This window comes from Hippoglossus stenolepis, chromosome 9 (genome assembly GCF_022539355.2).
Source record: "Hippoglossus stenolepis isolate QCI-W04-F060 chromosome 9, HSTE1.2, whole genome shotgun sequence".
NCBI classification, from domain to species: Eukaryota; Metazoa; Chordata; class Actinopteri; order Pleuronectiformes; family Pleuronectidae; genus Hippoglossus; species Hippoglossus stenolepis.
In genome coordinates this window covers 21,444,145-21,467,518 of record NC_061491.1, presented here as the reverse complement: position 1 = coordinate 21,467,518, position 23,374 = coordinate 21,444,145, and the positions used below count along the sequence as shown (strand labels likewise).

Genomic DNA, 23,374 nt, shown 5'->3' with positions numbered 1-23,374 from the left:
TTTAAAACAACTAGCCACTGTTACTGTCAACACTTGGCAGACTGGTTCCTCTCTGCTGCCACTCATGATGATGGCGCTAGTGAAGGAGAAAATGAAGATGAAAACGTTTGGCTTGTTTTTTCCTCATTGTGTGAAAAGCTGGTGTTGTCAACAGCCATAAGGTTAAAGTAATACAGAGCAGAGCCAGAGCCAGACTTCACCGCTGCTGAGGTTATTTCTGCTCAGAGGAAAATGCTGCCAAGTAAAACCTCTCACCAGCTACGTTGGAAATTCATCACAGCTTTTTAAAGAGAAGCGGTGTTGTCTATTATTAGCTTCATAATGTGGAATTAGATTGTTTTACCCACTTTTTTATATTATTTTGAGGTTTATTCTATGATGCAGGTGTAGCAGTTGGTTTGTTTGCCTCCACGCCTGCGACAGCCAGTGGCCGGAGGCATTATGTTTTCAGGTTGTCCGTCCGTTCGTCCGTCCCATTCCTGTGAACGCAATATTTCAAGAATTTTTTTATACTTTCACATTTGGCACAAACATTTACTTGGAGTCAAGGATTAACTCACTTTCGTAGCCAAAGGTCAAGGTCACGGTGGCCTCACAAAGAATGTCTATGTTTTTCTTGAACATGATCTGACCTCTGTGACCTCACTGCGATATCTCTGTAAAGCTCGAGTGAATTTTTCTCTTGAACATGGAATTCATTTTGGTAGCCAAAGGTCAAGGTCACAGTGTTTTTCATGAACATGATATCTGAAGATCAGCTTGAGGGAATGTCTTCAAATTTGGTGCAAATGTTCAATTGGACTCAAAGATAAACTGAGTAGATTTTGGTTGACCTTAAATGAGTTTTGAAAAAAGGTATGGAGAAATATGTACACGGAAACTGCACTGGTAGGCGGAGGCATACAATCATATTGCGGTAATTTCTTATACGCAGCAAGTAATTGTATCTTAAGGTAAATCTGACTCTGCTCTCTGAGGACACTTCATGGCTGTAAAAATGATTGACATAATAAGATAGATTAAGTGTTTTAAAAGTGTTCCCATACATTTAAATAGAATAGAAATAGAACATATTAAGCAGAGGGTTACAGTTTTTCTTTAGAACGGTGATCGGGCACGTATTGACCCTAATTTGCTCATTGTCAAGAACTATTAGCAGCTTCTCCTTCTCTACCATTTCCGTTTCTGAATGAAGACGCCAGATTGTCAAAGATGAGAAAGTCTAAGTTTATTTAGTGTGATTTTGTTCCCACATTTAGTCATCCACATTTTGCTCAGATTGTTTGTTTGTTTGAATTCCTCTTCAAAGATTGTAGCTCTGAACAAAACCAAGGAGCGAATGCGGCCTTACCACATCCAGCATGAAAACGAAGACCCGGACATCAAAAAGATCAAGAAGGTAAATCAATCTTTTTCTCCACCTTCAGACTCAGATAGAATCTAGGTTTCATGTATTTGTGGTTGCTGTAAACTGCATTTTGTTTTCAGTAGCATGTTGCTGGGCCATGTTTGCTCCATGCTTCCTTATCCGTATCTCCACAGGTGCAAAGCTTCATGCGGGGCTGGCTCTGTCGGAGGAAGTGGAAGATCATCGTTCAAGATTACATCTGCTCCCCTCATGCCGAGAGCATGAGGAAGAGGAACCAGATCGTCTTCAACATGGTGGAGGCAGAGACAGAGTAAGTTATCAGCCACCACAGAAATGTTGTCTTGAGTTTTGCAATATTGTATGAGAAGAGTCCAGACAATTCGGTGAACACGATCACACTATTACACTATTACAATATTGGATTTGCAGGATTTTTGCATGATTGTAATGAAATTACTAAATTTGTCAGGTCTTTGATTTCACAAGTAGCAAGAAGAGACGTTCATATCCTGTATTTTACCTTTAAAAGTTTCTTAATTTAATTTTCAGAAAATGTATTCTCACCCTGTTTCGTATATATTGATAATTTATATAAAATGTCAATCTTTTTTTTTTTAAATAATGGATTTTCAACATTTCTCCTGTACATTTAATTTATACTAAAGTATTTTTATTTTAGAATATTTTTACTTGTCATGTATGTTCAATGTTTAAATACAATAAGTATAAGTGTAAATATCCATTCATCTCTATAACAGATAACAGATAACATATTGTATCATATAGCTGTAAAGGTATGTTATATTATATGTACAATATTATAGGAACAATGCCTCATTATTAAATATTTACATCAACGTTGTGGAACATTATTATAGGAGTTCTGATTTTCTGCAATGTTGTCTAAACACCCATTTTCCAGGTGATATCCAGTTGATACAGATGTGGGCTTCTCTCTCTCTCTCTCTCTTTGTGTGTGTGTGTGTGTGTGTGTGTGTGTGTGTGTGTGTGTGTGTGTGTGTGTGTGTGTGTGTGTGTGTGTGTGTGATGACAGGTACGTCCACCAGCTCTTCATACTGGTCAACTTTTTCCTAAGACCTCTGAGGATGGCTGCCAGCTCCAAGAAACCACCAATCTGCCACGATGATGTCAGCAGCATCTTCCTCAACAGGTGTGTTCTGTATATTTGTATAAACATGTCCATCTTTGCTTTATTCTGGATCACAGAGTTTATTATGCTTAAAAAAAAACATTAATACATATTTTGTCAATTTGTTACTACATTTTTTGTGTTCAGTGAGACCATCATGTTCCTACATGAGATTTTCCATCAAGGCCTAAAGGCGAGGATAGCCAACTGGCCAACTCTGGTGCTGGGTAAGCTGTTACTTGACTTCACACAATACACAAACACACAAATACACACAATACACACTGTTTGCTCTGCATCCACTCAGTGACATCAAGGTCAGGTTTTCAGTGGTCCTCCACATCCAGTTTGTCTCATTCAAATGTCAGCCTTGAGACACACACAAACACACACACACACACACACATTTTCCTATCTCAGTCTGCAACACACACATTTATTGTCTTGGTGAACAATGACTGCTCAGACCAGAAGGCATCCCATGATTCTTCCTCCGAAAACAGAAGTGCCTTCGACAGATAAGCATCACCTAGGAGACGGACCGCTGAAAGACGTCACAGCAAATTACGTGTGACCAGTTCGTAAGAGGAAACTGGTCCACTGATTAAACACAGCGTCCTTATCTGACTCCGCGCCTCGGGGCCGATGCTGAACGCTGATTTTTGACCAACAGAATGATTTTGATCTTTTCATTCTTTTGAGGGTGTGGCCTTTAAAAACCCTCGCGATCTAATCATTTGGTTCTCTGCAGTGAATGAGAAAATAGCATCAGCTACATTGGATGCTATTTCACAATGTCACATAAATGTTCAAATTAGGTTTGAACCTGCTCAGGGTTTTTTTCTCCCAGTGCATCATGTTTGACGTCACTATACCAATAAACTTCCTTCCTATATACCTTTATTACATATTTCAAAGTTGCCATCCTTTTCTGACCTTTGTTCAGATAGTCTAAAAAATCTGGATTTTTAGTCATAAGCATCATTACATGAGATTTTAAATGTTTTTTTAGATTTAGGTTTCTGTTACTTAGCTGGAACATAAGCTGGTTGTATAATGGTTAGCAACTTGGTTATGGAATGCGGGAAAAAAATGAATTCCTGCTACATTATAATCACAAAATCGCTAAAACTGTATCAACAGATGATTCCCCAGTTTGGCAGGTAGGTGGTTCCAAGCATCTTGGAGAACTGGCTATAGTGGTTCTGTGGATTCTGTCCATCTCTGTATCTTCCATCTCGTCACGTGACTGACTCCATGATGTGGAGATCTGGGATCTACCAGCTGTCTCTGAAGACAGTGCTTTATGGCTCTGGTTGTATGTTTAGGGTCATTGTCATGCTGCAGAATGAGTTTGTGGACGTCTCCCTGATGGATACGAATCTAAAAAGCCTCAGATGTTTACACAGTCCTGTTTGTGTGTGTGTGCGTTTGTCTCCAGCCGACCTATTCGACATCCTGCTGCCCATGCTGAACATCTACCAGGAGTTCGTGAGGAACCATCAGTACAGCCTGCAGGTCCTGGCCAACTGTAAGCAGAACAGAGACTTTGACAAGCTGCTGAAACAGTACGAGTCCAACGCCGCCTGTGAGGGAAGGATGCTTGAGACCTTCCTCACATATCCCATGTTCCAGGTAGAACTTGGGCACCAACATACATTGGTTTTCTCAAACAAAACTAATGCAAATGTATTTTATAAAGTTTGCATATATTGTCATATTGCTCTTCCCACCCGTCAGATTCCCCGCTACATCATCACCCTGCATGAGTTACTGGCACACACACCTCATGAGCACGTGGAGCGAAAGAGTCTGGAATTCGCCAAGTCCAAGTTAGAGGAACTGTCCAGGTGTGTATCTGGTTTTCAGAGTAATCTACTTCCCTGATACATCTTTGTGTTGAAATCGGATCCAACTAGTGTGTGTGTGTGTTTCCAGAGTGATGCATGACGAGGTGAGCGACACAGAGAACATCAGGAAGAACCTGGCCATAGAGAGGATGATAGTGGAGGGCTGTGACATCCTGCTGGACACCAGCCAGACCTTCGTCCGGCAGGGTGAGCCTCCGTCAGCTCACAGCTCTGCTCACAGCAAATCTCTGGAGGTTCACTCTAACATTCAACTTGTAATCTGAGAACTGAGACCGTGATGGAGCTCAGTATTACATTAGCTGCTGTAATGGTTTTACGAGAGGGGGAGATTTTACTGTCTGTCATCTTGCATCTTAAAAATGTGGTTCTACAAATTGGTTTGGCTGTTTAATGAGAACTTTCTGACAAGTTTAAGATCAGCTCGGATAATATATATTAAAAAGATGCATCTATAAAAGTCTTAATGGATTTGTATCAAATATCAAACAAGGCGTTGCAACAGATTTTGTGTGATTCACTGCATAAGCTGTATTTCATTTACTTATACTGAAGCAACAAGAGGTTAGAGACTCATATAAACTCTTACCTAATAAAATAGAGAAATGCACTAGATTCATATCTGCACTGACAAGATATATTCTTATTACTACACTAAGGAAAAACAGATTCAAATCAATGCAATATTTCACATTATGCATTATTGATCATCATTGAGTGAAACATGTCAAGTTACCCTTCGACTACACAGGAGAGCGGATTGTGATTTTCCTGCTGTGACAGGAGATGGAGACACCAGCTTTGAAAGTGCATCTACTGATCCTGACTTTTTATTTTTTATTCTTTCAAGATGAAACATTACTTTGCCAGTAAATCTGCCAGTTTTAGTGACCTAAAATGGGCAGATGCATGTGTGCAGGGGTCCAGAAGTATTTTAATATTTTTTTACATTTTCCTGTTTGGGCCACTGCAAACAATGTTGTAAACCCATCCTCAGCTTAGTGTCAGCTTAATGAAATGTAACGTAATCCTGTGCCCCTCCTGCTCTTCAGGCTCTCTGATCCAGCTGCCGTCGGTGGAGCGAGGCAAGTTGAGTAAGGTCCGTTTGGGTTCCCTCTCCCTGAAGAAGGAAGGGGAGAGGCAGTGTTTCCTCTTTACCAAACACTTCCTGGTCTGCACACGAAGCTCTGGGGGAAAGCTGCACCTTCTCAAGGTGAGAAAACCTTCAGCACCTTCAATTTCAACTTTTTTCCAAAATGCCAATAAGCAGCATATTTTCTCTTTTCTTTTTGTAGCAAGGAGGAGTTTTGTCCCTCATCGACTGCACGCTTATAGAGGAACCAGACGCCAGTGATGAGGAGTGTAAGTTTACTACAGCTACAGTGTGAAGCAGTGCACGTTCACAATGGTTGACACACAGGCAGCTCTTATTGGCTCATGTAGGCTCTTCACCGCTCAAGGAGGTTAATTAGGTGTCAGACAATAAGTGTCCGGAAATTACTTCCATTTAAATATCAGATGCTCACCCCTTTAAATGTCAGGTTTTGATCTTTTAACATCACAGATCCATTATTTTTTCTCAGAGGATTCATTTTGCAAATGGGGAGATTGATGAAACACTTACACAAGCACACACACACACACACACACACACACACACACACACACACACACACACACACACACACACACACACACACACACACACACACACACATTTGAGAAAATCACATGCATATGCACACATGCCTTTAACACACACCTTTACACTTAAGCCTCAGGGGTGCAGAGAATGGAGATAGCAGGTCTGCTTAATTAACCCTGAGAGTGTGTGTGTGTGTTTTACTGTTATCATCATGAGGTTTTCTGTTGCACTGTAAAAATCTCCTTCCTCCTCTATCAAACAGCCAAAGCTGGTGGTCAGGTGTTTGGTCAGCTGGACTTTAAGCTCGTAGTGGAACCATCAGAATCTGCTTCATTCACCGTGGTGTTACTGGCGCCATCGCGTCAGGAGAAGGCAGCGTGGACCAGCGATATTAGCCAGGTAACACGCCGGGAGTCACACCAACACACACCCAGACCAACACAGACTAACAAGAACCTGCAAATAGCGAAAGCATGTCTCCTCTGGGCATTGAGGAGGCTTAGTGATAAGTAAACACAGACACGGGTGCAGCTCTCCAGGGGCGGGTTCAGCTCACCGCCTCACTTCTTCACAAACAGAGTGGCATCATACAAGCATGTCACACTGGATTCATTCTCATCGGACAAAAAGATGCTCTGACAGCTCACACACTTTTTCCTCATCAATCAGACGGTTGAAATGATTTCAAAACTGGGTTCTGCATTTTCTTTTAAAGGAGCACGAATAAAGAATATAGCTTAAGTGTTAGGTTGCTTTCCTCAGAAGTACGGACACATTTAAATCCCTGTCATCTTTATTCGGGATATGCATTTCAATTACCACATTAAATCATTGAGCTTTGTGTCATTTTACAACTAAGAAATATCACAGATCTCATGTCTGTAAATGTAACATCTATAAATGCTGCTGCCTGACTTTATAAAAAATAAAAGGAATGCAAATATCCAAAGACACAGATATAGTAACCCTCAGGCCGAAGATACAGATCAAACACATTCAGAGCCATGTCAAGCTTTGTGCCTTCATCAATGGTAATTAGTAATATTAATTCTAACACCATTGATTGATTATTTATTGCTTTTACAGTTATACGCTGCTCTTACCACTCTTGGTTGCTCTCTGGATGTGATACTGCATATGTGCACGATACACACAGATGCTTCTACACAAGGAGTAATTTCAATCTCAATTTGAATTTCAGTTTGCCAGAGCCTGTAGAATGACACATCACACACACTATTCTTTCTTCATATTATGCTTCCCATGAGGTTTAGGATTCATCTCCATCCATATACATCCAGTAGGTCTCTCAGATCTTCTCTCCAGGGCCTATACTGGCTGTTCTGAGCGCCATACTGAAAAACAAAGGGCAAGCATTTCTTCAAAGTCATGGCTCCACCGCTGTGAACCTTTCCTTCTGCAGCAACTGAAAATCCCCTGTTCAAATTGCTCTGAGATGTCTGTTGCTTGTTCTTTGGTATGTTTTTTTGAAGGTCCTCGGTTTCTTCCACCCGTCAGCTGCTTTAAAAACTATCTCTCCTCATTATTTATCCTCCTCTTCTCTCTGTGTTTGCAGTGTATCGATAACATTCGCTGTAATGGCCTGATGACCAGTGTGTTTGAGGAGAACTCCAAAGTCACTGTGCCTCATATGATCAAGTAAGTACAAGATAAGATAAAAAAAGGGGGAAATTCAGTTGTTTAAGCAGCAGGCGAGTCAGAATGAGGTAGACAAGAGAATAGAAATATGAAATTTATACCAAAAATGCAGAGTTGTACATAATATACACCTTTCACTGTAGAAGTGGTTTGTATAGAAATGTTATTGGGTAAAGTGCAGTGGCACAGGATGATTGCACGAGCAAATAAAAAATGTTACATAAGAGTATAAGGAGATATATAAATAGAGTGACATGAGAAAAACCAGTGTAGTATTTTATTTTTCATTCCCGATGGTGTTGTAGAGTATGATTGTGTGTGTGTGAAGAGGAACGCCCATCTCTTCATGCCGGTTTTGCCGAACTTAATGTAGCCTATCTACCCTGGTGACAAAGTGTTGTTGTTGTACAGTAAATTTGGAACTGTGTGTGCAGTTTTGTTTTCTATTTATTTATGCTTGACAGTATTCATTGGTATCCACTCCTATTTTCAGCCTCCTTCTTTGAAATATGTGGGTTTTGTATTATTTCTCTATTTTACTTGGCTATTTTTGTTTGAGCCCTGCTTTGTTCAACAGTCACCCATGCTCGGTTATGTGTGTGTGTGTGTGTACGTGTGACCGTGTGTATCCATCAGATCCGATGTGCGTCTCCATAAAGATGATGTTGACATTTGCTTCAGCAAGACGCTCAACTCCTGCAAGGTCCCCCAGATCCGTTACGCCAGCGTGGACCGGCTGCTGGAGAGGCTGACGGACCTGCGCTTCCTCTCAATAGACTTCCTCAACACCTTCCTGCACACGTACAGGATCTTCACCACCGCGACGGTGGTCATGGACAAGCTGGCCGACATCTACAAGAAGCCCTTTTCCTCCATTCCTATCAGGTCATTCACAGCATTCACACACAAACACAGAAAAGGTCAGAAGCATTGCAGACAGAAATCACAGAGCTTAATGTCACAGGTTTTCATGGAATCTAACTCAGATTCGTCTGGGTTCTGTCGATGAGCGTGTGCACATTCATCAATGCCAATTTAGTGCGAGTGTGTATTTGTGTTGGTATGATTTTGTGCTTCGACACACACAAACACACACACACAAAATGTGTTTTAGCATTATGTAAGTGTTCTGAGATCGGTTTCTTAGCTCCCCTGAGGTGGTCAGATGTGTGTCTGTGTTTTGGACTCAGGAAGCAGCTCCCACCTCTGTCCACAAGGTTAAATACATACTGGCTGAAATACACACTGGCCTGTGTGTGTGGACGCCAGCAGAACAGATGCTTCAACAAAGTTTCTGGCACAGTCATAGGGATTCTATTGTGTGTCGGATGAGGAGTTTCTCTCAGGTTTGAATGCATCGTCTAACTCACCGTGACCTGTGGCTTCAGGATGGAAGGATCCAGGGACCAGACGGGTGCAGGACGTGTGGCCAAACTCCCCTTTCTTAAACCTTTACCTGCATAAGATTTGCATACCTTTCCCCGTACCCCCTTTTTCATTTTACACCCAAATTAGAAGGTATACAAGGGTTTTTTAAACTCGGGTAAACCAGCTAAAAAAAGTGATTGACTCCTTTGCCATTGCCAGGAGAGAATTTGCCTTTTGGATGCTTCCCCTGATGCATCGTGTTTGTCGTCACAAACTCAACCAAAACTGAGAGGCTCTCCCTCACCCCGCTGTCTTGCCAAATTTGCTAGTTCAAAGCCAGAGGTGATAAAAACCTGATAAAATCTTCGTTCAAATCGAAGAAATCTCGTTAAAATATCTTGCTGCATTGTTTTTGGACCAGATTTCTCTCCCACGTTGTCAATATATGTCGATATTTGTTCACTGACTAACGAGCTGCTTCCCCTTCTCCTTAAACACACGTCTCCTCTTCCAAGAAACTCATTTATCGTCCCTCCATCATCGTCCTTCCAACCGCTTTCCATTTCCGACGTGTATCTCCTTCTGTCTTTTTCCACATCTCGATCCAATCATCACATCCATCCGTCTAATCCTTTTACTCTGTGTCATCCATCTCTTCGTGTCCTCTCCAACTACAGGGCGCAGTACCACTCATTTGACCGTCTGTCCATCTCATCCATCTGTCCTGACTACAGTCTGAAGATCAAGAAGATAACCATGGATCAGTCCAAGTAACCAACTCCTCTCTCTCTGTCCTCTTTCTTATGCTACATCCACACTACCACGTTTTCATTTGGAAACGCATCAACTCTGCTACAGATACGCCCGGCGTCCACACTGCTCTGTAGTTTTAGAGCCGCTCAAAACTGAGAAGTTAGGAAACACCGCTGGCCCCTGTTTTAGTTTGAAAACCCCGGGGATGCGTTTTAGTCTGGAGGGGCAGAAACGTAGATGTTTGGAAACCATGACAACTAGGTTTCGTCCGTCTCCTTTCACATGAGCCTCTTCCACATGGATAATGAATTACAACTGTTGTCTTTGCTAACAACTCATGTGCAGTAAAATTCTGCATTTTGCACAGGAGACAAGTTATGTATTGGATCAATTCCTGCGTACACCGGCACACGCATATCCAGTGTACGTGAGCGGTCACCTGATATGCAGACGTGTTAGTGTGGACAGGGATTAAGACGTGGCAGTATGGATGTAGCCTTACTGTCTCTTTCCTTCTCTTCCTGCCTGCTCTTTCTCTCCTCTGGTCTTGGTCTGATACTGATGCATGATTTTCTCCCTCCTTACTTTGACTTTTAATCCATCTTTCACTCACAGGGCTTGTAATTACAGCAGTTTGAACCTTGTTAAGTTGATGATACATGAATGGGAGACGGGGAAACCTTTTGTTGTCTTCAACCTGCAGCTGGTCTGTAGCATGTTTTCTCACCGGAGCATCGCTTCCTCGAGGCTGGTTTTCCCCTTCGTATCCATATTGATACTTTCTGTCATTCCTCCTCTGCTTTGTATCCTTCTATTCACTTTTACTCTGGTGCTTGCTTCCTCCGCTTGCTACAAAGTTTTTTCCAAAGCATTCCTCTCCTCTGCCTTCGTGTGATTTTCTTTCATCTACCCTCCTCTCTTCCTTCCCTTCTCTTTCAGACTGGGATGCAATTTGTTTTTCTATCTCCTGCTGAATAACGGGCTTATGTGAATAAACGATGGCTGTGTTGATCGATGCATGATTACTCTTCCCTTGATGTAGCTCTGCACATTTGACTCTGAGCAGTGACACTGTTCACTTCTCTCCTTTATGAATTCTGAACACACTCTATCTCATGTTAATTTGACCCTAAACCAAACATTGATCTCTATTGCATGGAAACTATTTTTAAAATCTATTTGCATTGATAATAAGCCTTTTAGAGTAGAAATTAGAAATTACCAAGGTCTTGTAGGGTTGTTGCTGCAGCATTTCCTTTTCATCCTTTTCTCAATTTCCCTTAACTCTCTCTTTATTGCGTTTCCGAACATCCTCTTTTTTACTAACCTGCCCAACCCCCCCACCCCGTCTTTCAGGTCCTTGGAGCTGTTCTTTGCCACCAATCAGAATAACAGAAGTGGTGAGCACACAAACGACAAATCTCCTCGTCTTTGCCGCAAGTTCTCCTCTCCTCCTCCTCTGTCCATCCCGTCCCGCACCTCCTCCCCGGTCCGAACACGAAAGCTCTCCCTCCACTCCCCCATCACAGCCAGGGTGGGAGGCCTCGACCTCACCAGTCCTCTGTCAAACTCCAACCACACCACTTCCCAGTCTGCTGCCAGTAGCCCTACGTCTGCCCACACCCCACAGACCCCGACGCCTCTGACCCCGACCCCAACCACCTCCTCTCCTCCTCCACCTCCCTCCTCCACCTCTCCTCCGCCAAACAACTCCAAGTCGCCGCAAGACCAAGTTCCGCCCATTCCGTCGTCTCCGGACCAGAGTCCCTCCCCGACCGCAGACGGAGAGGAGGTGCCACGGGTCGACCCTTTCGGTGGGAAACTGCGAAGGAGCATCCGCAGAGGTAGGTTACACCGTCTCTTGTGTCCCTCTCTGGTTTCAAATCTGTTTTGTTTTAAGTATGATCAGACATGAGTTTCTTTTATACCTCTAACCACACTCAATAGTGATGTCATGACTGCAGCAAGGCTAGAAGTTAGACACCTGAGGGTCAGAAAAAACATCCATCCATCTAGACCACTTATTCCTTAGAGGTCACTGGGGGACAGGTGGGGTGCACCCTGGACACGTCGCCAGTGTATCGCAGGACCCACACAGAAATGGGGAGAACATGCAAACCCCACACAGAAAGACCATGTCTAAACTGGGATTTGCTGTGAGGGGCCTGCACCACCGTGCCACCCCAGATAAAACGATATTTCCAGTCTGAATAAATAGTGCACTGTGGATGTTCTCGTGGTGATGGGTATCTATGAAAGCAACAGAAATAATGAGCTGTTTCGAATTATCTGGACATGGTCACCTGAAATAAAGATGAATGAACGTATCATATGTTTAAGAGCTGGAACACACATTTATAGAATCGGGAAGCATTGGCAGATTATTCATCTATCCCACTGTGCTTCTGTGCTGTGCTCAGCTTCTCACCATGCACAGCTTGACAGTGAATGCAGTTCGCTCTGTAGCTATATACAATATATATAATTTCTATTACTGAACTTCTACATATAGAGCCTGATTGGACATCCACACATAAAGAGCTGGAGGTCAGTCATCAAACGACTCAGTGTGAAGTGTTCCCCATCAGGGCAGACGCCTGGTGGGGCATCATTATCTCTGTGCATTTGTGTGCTTGTGTCAGCCGAGTCGACTTCCCACCACGCGCGCTCAGATATTCTAATAGTGGTGTCAAACAGCCTCCCAGACCGGGGCTGTTCAGGGCATCTGGAGCAGTACAGCAAGGATAAGCTGCAGTTAGACCCTCATTAGCATGTGCACGCGTTTGCAGTATATGTGTGTGTGTGTGTGCGCGCATATGGCTGAGTGCGTTCATGTGTGACAGCTGCTAACCGTTCACTAGGAGACCCGTTAGCACCCGTACCTCCTCTTCGCAGTCTCAGTTTCTTGTCATCAGAGTATTTGCGGTAGTTTATTATCTATATGCACATAAACCTATTTGCACGTCCTACTGTTTTTCTGCTGATCTCGTTTTTCTGTTTTCGCCAAACTTTCGAGATTCGTTGCTGTGATTTGCAGAGGACTCCATTTTTTAAATATTGAGTCTTTCTGAACCTTTCAAGTTGCATCCAAACGAATTTTCTTTTTTTACTGAAACTTATATTTTATTTCTAAATTAACACACTTGGATCGAAACATGATACATGCACATTTACCCCGACCCATAGAGAAAGTCCTGCATGTAGACGCACTGTATGAATGTGTGTGTGTGAACGGGTGAATGGCGCTTTGAGAGTTCATCAAGACTAGAAAAGTGCTATGTAAATACAGACCATTTACATTTATAGTAGGGCTCCAGGTAATCATGTACCCTGTGCTGTTTACTGTGCTAAGAGCCAGATATAAAAATGAATGGGTGACAAATTCAAGGAAAACCCTGAATAAATAAGCATAGAAAAGTAGTGAATGCTTCTTATTTAGGAGTCGACGAATGGTTCAACCAACGTGATAATGATTTGAGTCACACTGTCGGCCAGGACCTTCACAGTCACTAAACCTCAACCCAGTTGTACCTCATTAATGTGCCATCAAAACACCAGATGAAGGAATAGATTGATTCTCTGCTAAAAGACTCTCTCGTATTATTGGTCTCTGTGTTTTAAGGTTGTGTTTCGTGCCCCTCTCCGATGATTTGTTTGTTTGTCAGCAGGATTACACAACAATTTCTTAACAGCTTTCCATGAAACTTGGTGGAAAGTTGAAACATGAGCCAAGAAAGAACCCATTAAATTTTGATCCGGACAATGGGCAAGATCCAGATTTTTAAAAAAAAATCAACTTATTTTAACATTGTGAGATAAAGAGATTTTCTCAGATTTCCGAGCGAGTAATTCATTGATCCTAATTTGGATATTTATGAGTGAGTGAAATCCGGTGTAACTTGATTGAATTTAGGACACACACACACACACACACACACACACACACACACACACACACACACACACACACACACACACACACACACACACACACACACACACACATAAAATATGTGATGTTATGTATAAGTTACAATGATTGATCTCTACTAGCTGTGAACTTAATTGTAGTGACCATAATAACCAAAAGTCATCATCATCATCATCATCATCATCATCATCATCATCATCATCATCATCATCATCATCATCATCATCTTCCTTATTCTTGTCTCTCTCCTCTTCCTCTGTCTAGCTGTGCTGGAGTCAGCGTCACTGGAGAAAATCATCCCAGAGTCTCCTCAGAGCAGCGAAGCAGGAGACCTGTCTCCATGTCGCTCTCCTTCAACACCTCGACACCTCCGCTACAGGCAGCCGGGAGGTGAGAGCGTTTCCTTTCTCAAGTTGATAGGAGAATAATTATTAAGTTAAATTAAATACAAACAACAATGTTTGGTCTTCTGTGAAGGCCTAAGGGTTCCTCACTGCTTTAAAGAGAGTCTATCCAGTGTGAAGGACAACTTTTTCTGTGGTAACAGTTTTAATCAGAATAAGTATTCCTGTGTTGTTGTTGGAAACATTTCCAATAAGTAGAAGTATATTAATCATCTGCAACATGTTTGTGATAAGAATAACCAGGTTGATGATTGGGAGTTTCATAAATTGTGAATAGGTTAATTAAAAAATTTCACAGTGCTCCACAAAACCTGTAATTTACAGAGTAGATTATTACTTTACCTTTTTATAGTTTGTTTCTATGAATACTAACTTACCCTGTCGGCCTTTTTGCCAACTGTGGTTGCTATGAAAAAATAATTAGATTTGATATATTAGGCAACCCGGCATTAAGGTTAAAAACAAATCACAATACACAATTATATATTTAAAATTTGTGGCCATTGTATTTAAGTTTCAATACGTCAGAATGAAAGGTCATTTATTTTCAAATGTGCTCTCACACCTAAATATTAATTATGATAATAATAACAACAGTGGTAAAAAAATTATAACAGTTTTGTTGGTCTTGATAATAAATAAGTGCTGGTGTCTCTGTAGTCCAGTCAGGGGAGAACTCACGCTGCGCAGTCTCTCCTGCCTCTGCCTTCGCCATCGCTACAGCCGCAGCAGGACATGGCACACCACCAGGTGTACAAACACACACACACACACACACACACACACACACACACACACACACACACACACACACACACAATTAATAATTCAGTTTGAAAAAACACATGTGCTGTGTAAAGCAAACTGTGATTGATGGTAATTAAAGCTGAACATATGTGGAGTATATACATTAGATTGATGCAATATTAAGTAGTTCATTGAAGTAACAATATAGACCAACTTTAACAAAACAATCTGTGGATTATCAGGATCTCATTGTGGGTAAATGACCCTTTAAAACAGTGAGTGAGTAATTTCTGAACAACCTGAAACCCTAAAAAAAATTAAATTACACTTCATAGCATCAGCTAAAATAAATACATTGACATCCTGTTACCACACAGGCCAGTTTTATGAAAACCAATTAAACAGCTTTACTTTAGTTTTTCTAGAATTGTTAAAAAAGATGTTAGATAAATGATCTCGTAATCTGAAAAAAACCCCCTCTAAGATATGTTTATGTATGACATATTGTAAAGTATCCACGGGTGTTTAGAAATGCAAAGTGAAATATAATTTATTATTAATGTTGTTATTATTATCATTATCATTATCATTATCATTATTATTATTATTATTATTTTTTTTAAAAATTTTATTTGTATTATTATTCATAGTTGTAGTAGTAGTGGTATAGTATTAAAAGGGAGCTTTTTTCAGAATACATACTTTTAAAAGTTGAGTATATTTTGATGAATAAACTACTACTTCTGTAAAAGTTTAAAATACTTTCATTAAACCGTTTCATAAGTTTTATAACATATCACACAATAATAACAAATTCTCTCCGACTCTAAATTTCCTCTTCTATCCCAGCGTTCACCAACTCCGAGCGAACTTGTGATAAAGAGTTCATCATCCGCCGAGCTGCGACCAACCGAGTTCTCAACGTGCTGCGCCACTGGGTCTCCAAACACTCACAGGTCTGTCTGCACCCACCTCTCTCTGTGTGTGCGCGCGCGTGTGTGGTGTCCCCTGTTTTTCTGGGGTGATCTGTGAGTCTGTGGTCTCATTAAAGTGGGAGTCTGATGCGTTCTCTCTCTGCTCCAGTGCTCTCACTTGAGCATGTAAACAGCCCCGTGCACACAAACACGCACCGCTTATTGTTGCCGTGTCAACTGGATGACCGAAGCCCGCCTCGGCCCACCTACCCACTCTTCTGCTAAACAGCCAGTGTTGCCTCTAATGAATAGAGTATCAAGGTAATTGCCTGAGTCCCAGCATAGAGGTCCGTCCAGTCTAACTGCATTGATCTATTTTATGTATTTTTCTCCAATAATACAAAACGCTGGGATGACAGGCCGGCGTTAGCGAGCTTATTAACACACGGGCGTGCACGGACGCACACATATACTACAGGCGAGAGAACCAAGAGCTTGTTAAAACTGACCTTTGAACAGGAGTTAAACTGAGGAGGGAGGAAAGGAAAGGGGAAAAGAGGAGGAAAAGATGAGGAGGATTGATGAGGCTGAGGAAGAGGAGTGGAGGAGGCGTGAGGGATTATGTGGCTGTGACTGTGAAGGATTATAGAGCGGGGATTGATCAGACAGAGGAGACAAGAGAGAGTCACTAATGCAGAGAGAGGGAAAAGGAATGCAACCATCTGTAATTTAGCACTGTTGTAATATAATGGTTTGAGTTTGCCTTGTATCTGTTAGAGGTCCCACCTTCCTAATTGGTTTTCAGTTGGTTCCCTGTAACCAACATAATTATTTTTATTCCAACTCTTTTTTTTTTTTTACGTGGGTAAGTAAAGTAAAAGCACAGAGACAGCTTTTGCCTTGTGGTTCACTTTAATGACCTACGCAGCAGAAGTCGTGATGGGAAACGTTATCCACCCACTTCTCTTTGTTATGGTGTCGGTGCAACACATCAGCTAAACGAAGTAGTTACCAAAAGTTCAGGCAAGTTGGTAAAGCTTCATGTCGTTCTTCATCCACAATCACAGATTGCTTAAACAATTAAATACACACATTGCCAACGATTCTAAAATGTCCAACATGCCAATAAACGTCATTAAAATAAGGTATGAAATATAGTTATGTAACTAATAACCTCCACCTAGGAAGTTCTTTTCACCGCTGTCTGTTTGTTTTATGGTTTGTTTGTTTGTTTGTTTGCAAGATTACCCCCAAACTCCTGGAATGTTCACCATGAAACTTGGTGGATAGATGCAGTGTGGATCAGGGAAGCACCCTTTAAACTTAGTTGTGAATCCAGATAAAGAGACAGATTCATGAATCTGGTAGCTTAGTTTAGGGTACTGATATTTATGAGTGTGTGAAAGTTGGTGCAGCTTGAAATTTCCCTCGGGATTGATAGGGTATCTATCTATCTATCTATCTATCTATCTATCTATCTATCTATCTATCTATCTATCTATCTATCTATCTATCTATCTATCTATCTATCTATCTATCTATCGTGCTATTTTTGGCGTGTTGAGATGAAGCTGGGGAACCCATTGACTATATGTTTATGAGAGTTCTTTTAAATCTAGTTCCTTTGTGTGTGCAGGACTTTGAGATGAATGGGGAGCTGAAGATGTCGGTGATCTGCCTCCTGGAGGAGGTGCTCAGAGACCAAGACCTTCTTCCGCAGGAGAGGAAAGCCACTGCCAACATACTAAGGTGCAGCACACACATATACACACACTAACATATATAAGTGTGTATTTTGTTTTTCTTTTATTGTTTAAATTTCATAAAATATCAGCTTCTATTCTGTTCTATTTTTACTTGTAGTGCCCTTTCTCAAGACGAGCAGGACGACGCCCAGCTGAGGATAGAGGACATCTTACAGATGGTGAAAAAACTGCAGCACATAAAATCTTCTCATAACTTTTTAGCAAGTCATTGAGTTCATCTTATTAGGACTTTATGAATAGCCGGTTAATATTCTGTTGGATTTATAGAGAAGTTCTTCCTTTCGCTGCATCACATAAACCTCATGTTACTGCGGAGTCACTGTCTGATACGGCGTTTAATCAGAATATTTATGCGTCTCTCGATGGGATTACTTGGTTTTATGAGACCACATCCGCCCTAATGTATTTACACTTTAATACACACTTCCCCACATAATGTTGTGGCTCAAACAGAAACACGATGCGTCTGTAAGAAGTGAAAAGCATCTGTCAGTGCACACGCTCCTCGCCTGCAGACAGACGGGGGTAAATACTGTGACCGTCTCCAGGGGACTGTCAGATGTCATGAAACATATTCATCGTAGTCAACCTCTTTATTAGATATTTATATCTCCTTGTTATTTATGTTGGTGTTGTGGTGTGGATATTTGTTTATGACTGCTTTTCTCTGTGTGTGTGTGTGTGTGTGTGTGTGTGTGTGTGTGTGTGTGTGTGTGTGCGTGTTTAGGCGGACTGTCCGAAGGCAGAGTGTTTCGAGTCGCTCTCGGCGATGGAGCTGGCTGAACAGATCACTCTGCTGGATCACATTGTCTTCAGGAGCATCCCCTATGAGTCAGTTTCTCCCATGATGCTCTCACACTGTGATCTGCACCAAAACAAAAATAAATCCATTTAGGAAACTTATTACGGGACCAGTTAATCACCTCAGTTTCCCCGTGGCAGCATCACAGGGGTTTGAGAAGAACAACAAAGAAAACTTTTAAATAAACAACTTTCACAAAGTTAGTTTTCAATAGGAAATAAGAAGATTTTATCTTAATATTGAATTTACCATGACTTATAAGATATAGACATTGCTGTGATGTTGGTTTCTCCCTTCAATCAACACCTGCAATTGAATGTTAAATAGTTTCTCCTTTGTATTTTTCATTTAATGATTTCATTTCATGTATTTTTAGAAGCTATTTCATATATTGCAAATATTAAAAGGTTATCTAATTTAATTTGAATCTGTGAACTAAAACAGATTATCCAGCTCAGTATATGATTTATAAAACCATTTAAAAGAATCAGAAAATATAGCTTTTAAATAATTACAGCTACAAGCAAATCTGCTTTATAGTTTCTCGAAACTTTATATTTTGAATAGATAGAAATACAAGTTCCAGGTTGCAACCAATCACCACTAAGTTATTGAATTCTTAACTAGACACCATTTTTCTTTACTCACGGTGCTTAATTATGTCAAAACGTGATAAAATCTTTAATTCACAGGCTAATGTGAGATTATATTTTAGAGAGTGTGATCTCATTCAGTCTCATGATGTGTCTCTGTCTCCCCTCTCGTTAAGGGAGTTCCTCGGTCAGGGCTGGATGAAGGTTGATAAGACGGACAGGACGCCTTACATCATGAAAACCAGCCAACACTTCAATGACGTGAGCTTGTCTTTAAGCCCAGTTTAGTTCCTGACACCACAGTCAGTATCCAGCACATAACCCTTCTACGCCATCTCCTCTTTTCCCTTTGTGAAGATGAGCAACCTGGTGGCGTCACAGATTATGACCCACACCGACGTGGGCTCGAGGGCCAACTCCATAGAGAAGTGGGTCGCTGTGGCCGACATCTGCCGCTGCCTCAACAACTACAACGGAGTGCTGGAGATCACCTCTGCGCTTAATCGCAGCGCCATCTACCGTTTGAAGAAGACCTGGGCCAAAATCAGCAAACAGGTGGAGTAACACCATCATCCTCTCTGAAATCCACATGGAAAAAGCAGAAAACAGGTTGTCGGTGGAGTTTTTCCTCAGCAGAGATGATCTTTTGTCTCTAACATCTACAAATGAACGTCTCCTGTGGTAGAATGACGCAGTTTATGGAAGAAGAAAAAAGCCTTTACCTGTCATGTCTGCTTCTCGTTTGATTCTCATGAACACTAAATCAATTAAGGCCATAATCATCCAACCGAGCCGTTCTCCCTCTTCAGAGCTGAGCCAAATTCAATTTTGTCACTTTATTATTATCATCTTTTATTAAGAATAAGTGGATCTGGAGTTAATGCAGCCAATCTTGTTTAAAATGATATTAAATGCGTATTTGTGATCTTTCTCAGACTAAAGCCCTGATGGACAAACTGCAGAAGACCGTGTCATCGGAGGGGAGGTTCAAAAACCTGAGGGAAACCCTGAAAAAGTCAGATTTTGCACATGATTTCAAATTATATCATCATAGATATCAGAAATAAATAAATAAATGAAAAGGAATGAGTGTTTTTATTTTATTTATGTCTTCCTGCAGTTGCAACCCTCCATGTGTACCATATCTGGGAATGTATCTGACAGACCTTGCCTTTATTGAGGAGGGAACGCCCAATTTCACTGAGGAAGGCCTTGTTAACTTCTCCAAAATGAGGATGGTAGGCACAAACATCCATAAAGGAGATTTAATTCATGTGCACAATCATCCTGAACTAATTGTCGATTCCATTTTTTCTTTAGATTTCCCACATCATCAGAGAGATCCGACAGTTCCAGCAGACGCCGTACAGAATAGAGCTTCAAGTCAAGGTACTCGTCTGTATCACGTCACTGAATGTATTGTACGTTTTGAGAATAATTAATAATACATGTCATTAGTTTAAATACCTGTTAGCACGTGTTTTACAATGTAAATGGATAAAAAACATTAAAACTGAGATAAAGCTAAAGAAATTATGCTACAAAATTAAGACCTTCTAATTTGTAGGCCTTTAAAAATATATATATTTATATGAAAATATACTTCTCACTCGTTAAGTGAAAATCACATAAAACTGGTTGCTCATTTTCAAACGCTCACCTCGTTCCGTGTCATGTGTCCAGGTGACCCAGTACCTTCTGGATAAGACTCTGATCATGGATGAAGACACGCTCTATGACCTCTCGCTGAAGATCGAGCCCAGACTTCCTGCCTGAGCTGCGGCTGTTTGTGGCCAAGAGGGAGCCTGCGGAAACCTGCAACCCCCAGAGGGCAACACGCCCACATAATCTCATCAATAAAAAGAGGAAACCAGGAAGTTTTTTGAGAGCGACGCTGAAAAAGGAAAACAAGAGACTGATGATGTGAGAGATTTCTTAAGCGTCAAGTGTGAGGACAGTCGGGGCAAAGCCTCCAACTTTGCGAGAGGTTTTGAAGCGTCGGGCTGATTGTCATCAAGGATCATGAGCTGCGTTGCGTGAGGGTTTTGAGGAAATGACATGTCGCCGTGTGCGCTCATCATTCCTCCGGGGAAAGTGGCGCACTTAGACATCACACTTCCTCAGACCGGGCTGAGAGTCTGAGAGCATGGCGTGAATGAAACACAGTGGATGTAACGGAGATGTAGCATTATACAGATAGTGTGACGGAGAGATGTCCGAGCTCGTGTCTCTGTGCTGTCGTCGGTGTTCTCTTAACCTTGCATTTTTTTTTTCGTGCCATGTCCTGGAACAAAGAGCCCCCGGCGATGCTTTTCCGTTCACGATGGTCACTGTATAAAACTTGCATGATTTCAGCTTGGGATGTAACTGTGTAAACGGCCTTCAACCTGACCCCTGACCCCCGACCCCTGACCCTGAGCTTAGCATGCTTCACTCTGCCCGGGGGTGACTCTCTACGCCACTATGCACCCTCAGTGGGCTGGGTACGGCAAAACGCCTTTCAGCCTTCAAAGGAAATGTAGACAGACACTAAAAAGAAAACCATAAAAAAAATCATTTAAAATGGAAAATAATATATATATTTTGATGAAGTGGCTGATTTTTGTCATTTATCAAACAATTAATTCTCTATTTATCTTGAGTCTGGTCTTCTTTAGATTCCCCATGAGAACAGAAAGCTCTATTTTTTTTTTTTAAATGTCCTCATGAATGATACAAAATTGAAAACTTTATCAGTGCCTTCCACTGGCGTAGGTCAATTTCTGCTCAATTGCCAATTTTACACACGTAAAGTTTTGTACAAATCCTGCTTTGGGGGAAAACCTTTGAGGTAATCAGTAGTTTTACTCGTTCCACTTCCTTTGACAGAAAACTTATCAGTAGCATGTTCGTGAAAACTGGTGATGTCATTGCAGCGTCTGATCATCAGCGAATATCGCCCTCTGGTGTTTGAAACCTTGCTATAACCTCCACTGACCCAAAGCTTTTTGCAGTGCTTGTGTGCAGTTTGAATTTTTTATTTTGCCGTTTTTGCAAATTTGTCCGATACTGACGTGTGTAGTCAGGTCCCAGTGTTTGAAGTCTTGGATGTAGGCTGGGACAGTTTTTGCACTCTCTGACATGTAGCTTTGCTTGAGTGACAGTATGATAGTTGTTGACCATGCTATTCATTTCATCAGATACTGTATTTATATATTACATTTGCATATAGTGACTCCACACATGTCATATGATTGATGAAGGAATACTTTGAATTGTTATGCTGTGAATATTTTTATTTTTTATTTTGGGTCTCTTGCTTTCATGTTGAATTCTAGTTTTGCATCCCAGGCTCATGATTCAGTGAAGAAGAAATCTGTTTAACTTTATTCTAAAGGAAAAAAAATGTCTTATGAAGTTTAAAAAAAAAGATGTAGCATTTGAAAGTTTTTTTTCCATTTAACTGATATGATGAACGTAGTTGTCCTGCATGCACACAACATCTGCATGTTGTGCATGTCTGATCGGACGCTCCCTGTACCTGCTTCTCTATATTGTCTCTGTAGTTGTCTGGAGGTTCTGGTAAAAGGCATGAAAACAATATTCTGTCCATCTAATCTGGGATATTTGTTTCTTGGTGTACCACAACGCGTCCAGCACAGTCTGTGGACGGAGTTTTCTTCAGAACAGCTGTTGTCGTGCAGTAGCAGCGTTGGAAGTTACCTCAGTGAAAACCCCGGATCGATGAGAGGAATCGTTCTCAGGCTTTGCTTGTGGGGAAACTTGTCTTCTGCTCTGCGCCCGTAACTGAGAGTCTGTTTTACACACAGGTTTAAGAAGACTGGATGTTTGTATTGTAATATTATTTTTGTGTATTTGTTTGTGTGTTTATTTATTGGTTTGCATTTTTCACTTGTAGGTGCAGGGGAAATAAATTCAACATGCCTTATGTGTTTTGCAGTGTGCAATGATTTCCCAGATATTAAGTTTACTTTTTATTCCCATGTCAATTTCTCCACATAATATAGAGCTATAACAAACTCTGGTGCATCAACATATTTGGGCCAAACTATAACTTGTGCTTGATCAGATCACAGTTTAATTTAACAAAGAAATAATCCTCTTGAACGTTCTTCACGAACATTCACAGTTGTATCTGGTGTCGCCCACATCTAGAAACAGGGCCAGTTTTTTAAATTAAACATCTTTCAAAGTACTTTATCCGACTCTTACAATGATGAGTCATTTAGAAATGTACAGTTTGAAACTGATTATTATATGAAAAGATTTGGCAACATCCCTGTGAGGTCTCAATCTATATCCAGACGTGCAGGTGCTTCACAGACAACAAGTTGGGATGTTTGTAATATTTGGAACTTGGATTTTATGATTATTGTCATGAATTACTACTGTCAGCACACAAAGC

The 23,374-nt window shown here is 41.2% G+C and overlaps 1 protein-coding gene across 6 annotated transcripts in view; it reads left to right on the top strand.

Moving 5' to 3' along the window:
• Window positions 1-22,897, top strand: part of rasgrf2b (Ras protein-specific guanine nucleotide-releasing factor 2b) — a 41,717-nt gene extending 18,820 nt beyond the window's left edge. Inside the window, exons 4-29 of one of the 6 annotated variants that reach the window (XM_035167022.2) lie at window positions 1,310-1,399; window positions 1,543-1,679; window positions 2,424-2,540; window positions 2,667-2,746; window positions 3,961-4,154; window positions 4,260-4,369; window positions 4,458-4,576; window positions 5,440-5,600; window positions 5,683-5,749; window positions 6,295-6,431; window positions 7,609-7,691; window positions 8,373-8,576; window positions 9,737-9,829; window positions 11,169-11,656; window positions 14,008-14,133; window positions 14,808-14,897; window positions 15,744-15,850; window positions 17,445-17,557; window positions 17,672-17,732; window positions 18,302-18,405; window positions 19,146-19,230; window positions 19,327-19,524; window positions 19,905-19,984; window positions 20,090-20,207; window positions 20,290-20,364; window positions 20,653-22,897. In XM_035167022.2, the coding sequence (XP_035022913.1) occupies window positions 1,310-1,399; window positions 1,543-1,679; window positions 2,424-2,540; window positions 2,667-2,746; window positions 3,961-4,154; window positions 4,260-4,369; window positions 4,458-4,576; window positions 5,440-5,600; window positions 5,683-5,749; window positions 6,295-6,431; window positions 7,609-7,691; window positions 8,373-8,576; window positions 9,737-9,829; window positions 11,169-11,656; window positions 14,008-14,133; window positions 14,808-14,897; window positions 15,744-15,850; window positions 17,445-17,557; window positions 17,672-17,732; window positions 18,302-18,405; window positions 19,146-19,230; window positions 19,327-19,524; window positions 19,905-19,984; window positions 20,090-20,207; window positions 20,290-20,364; window positions 20,653-20,745 (3,330 nt within the window). In that variant the 3' untranslated portion in view covers window positions 20,746-22,897. Of the gene's footprint in view, window positions 1-1,309; window positions 1,400-1,542; window positions 1,680-2,423; window positions 2,541-2,666; window positions 2,747-3,960; window positions 4,155-4,259; window positions 4,370-4,457; window positions 4,577-5,439; window positions 5,601-5,682; window positions 5,750-6,294; window positions 6,432-7,608; window positions 7,692-8,327; window positions 8,577-9,736; window positions 9,830-11,168; window positions 11,657-14,007; window positions 14,134-14,807; window positions 14,898-15,743; window positions 15,851-17,444; window positions 17,558-17,671; window positions 17,733-18,301; window positions 18,406-19,145; window positions 19,231-19,326; window positions 19,525-19,904; window positions 19,985-20,089; window positions 20,208-20,289; window positions 20,365-20,652 lie in introns of all 6 variants that reach the window. The other 5 variants (XM_035167021.2, XM_035167020.2, XM_035167025.2 and 2 more) reach the window with 5 other exon arrangements.
• Window positions 22,898-23,374: the final 477 nt, after the last annotated feature.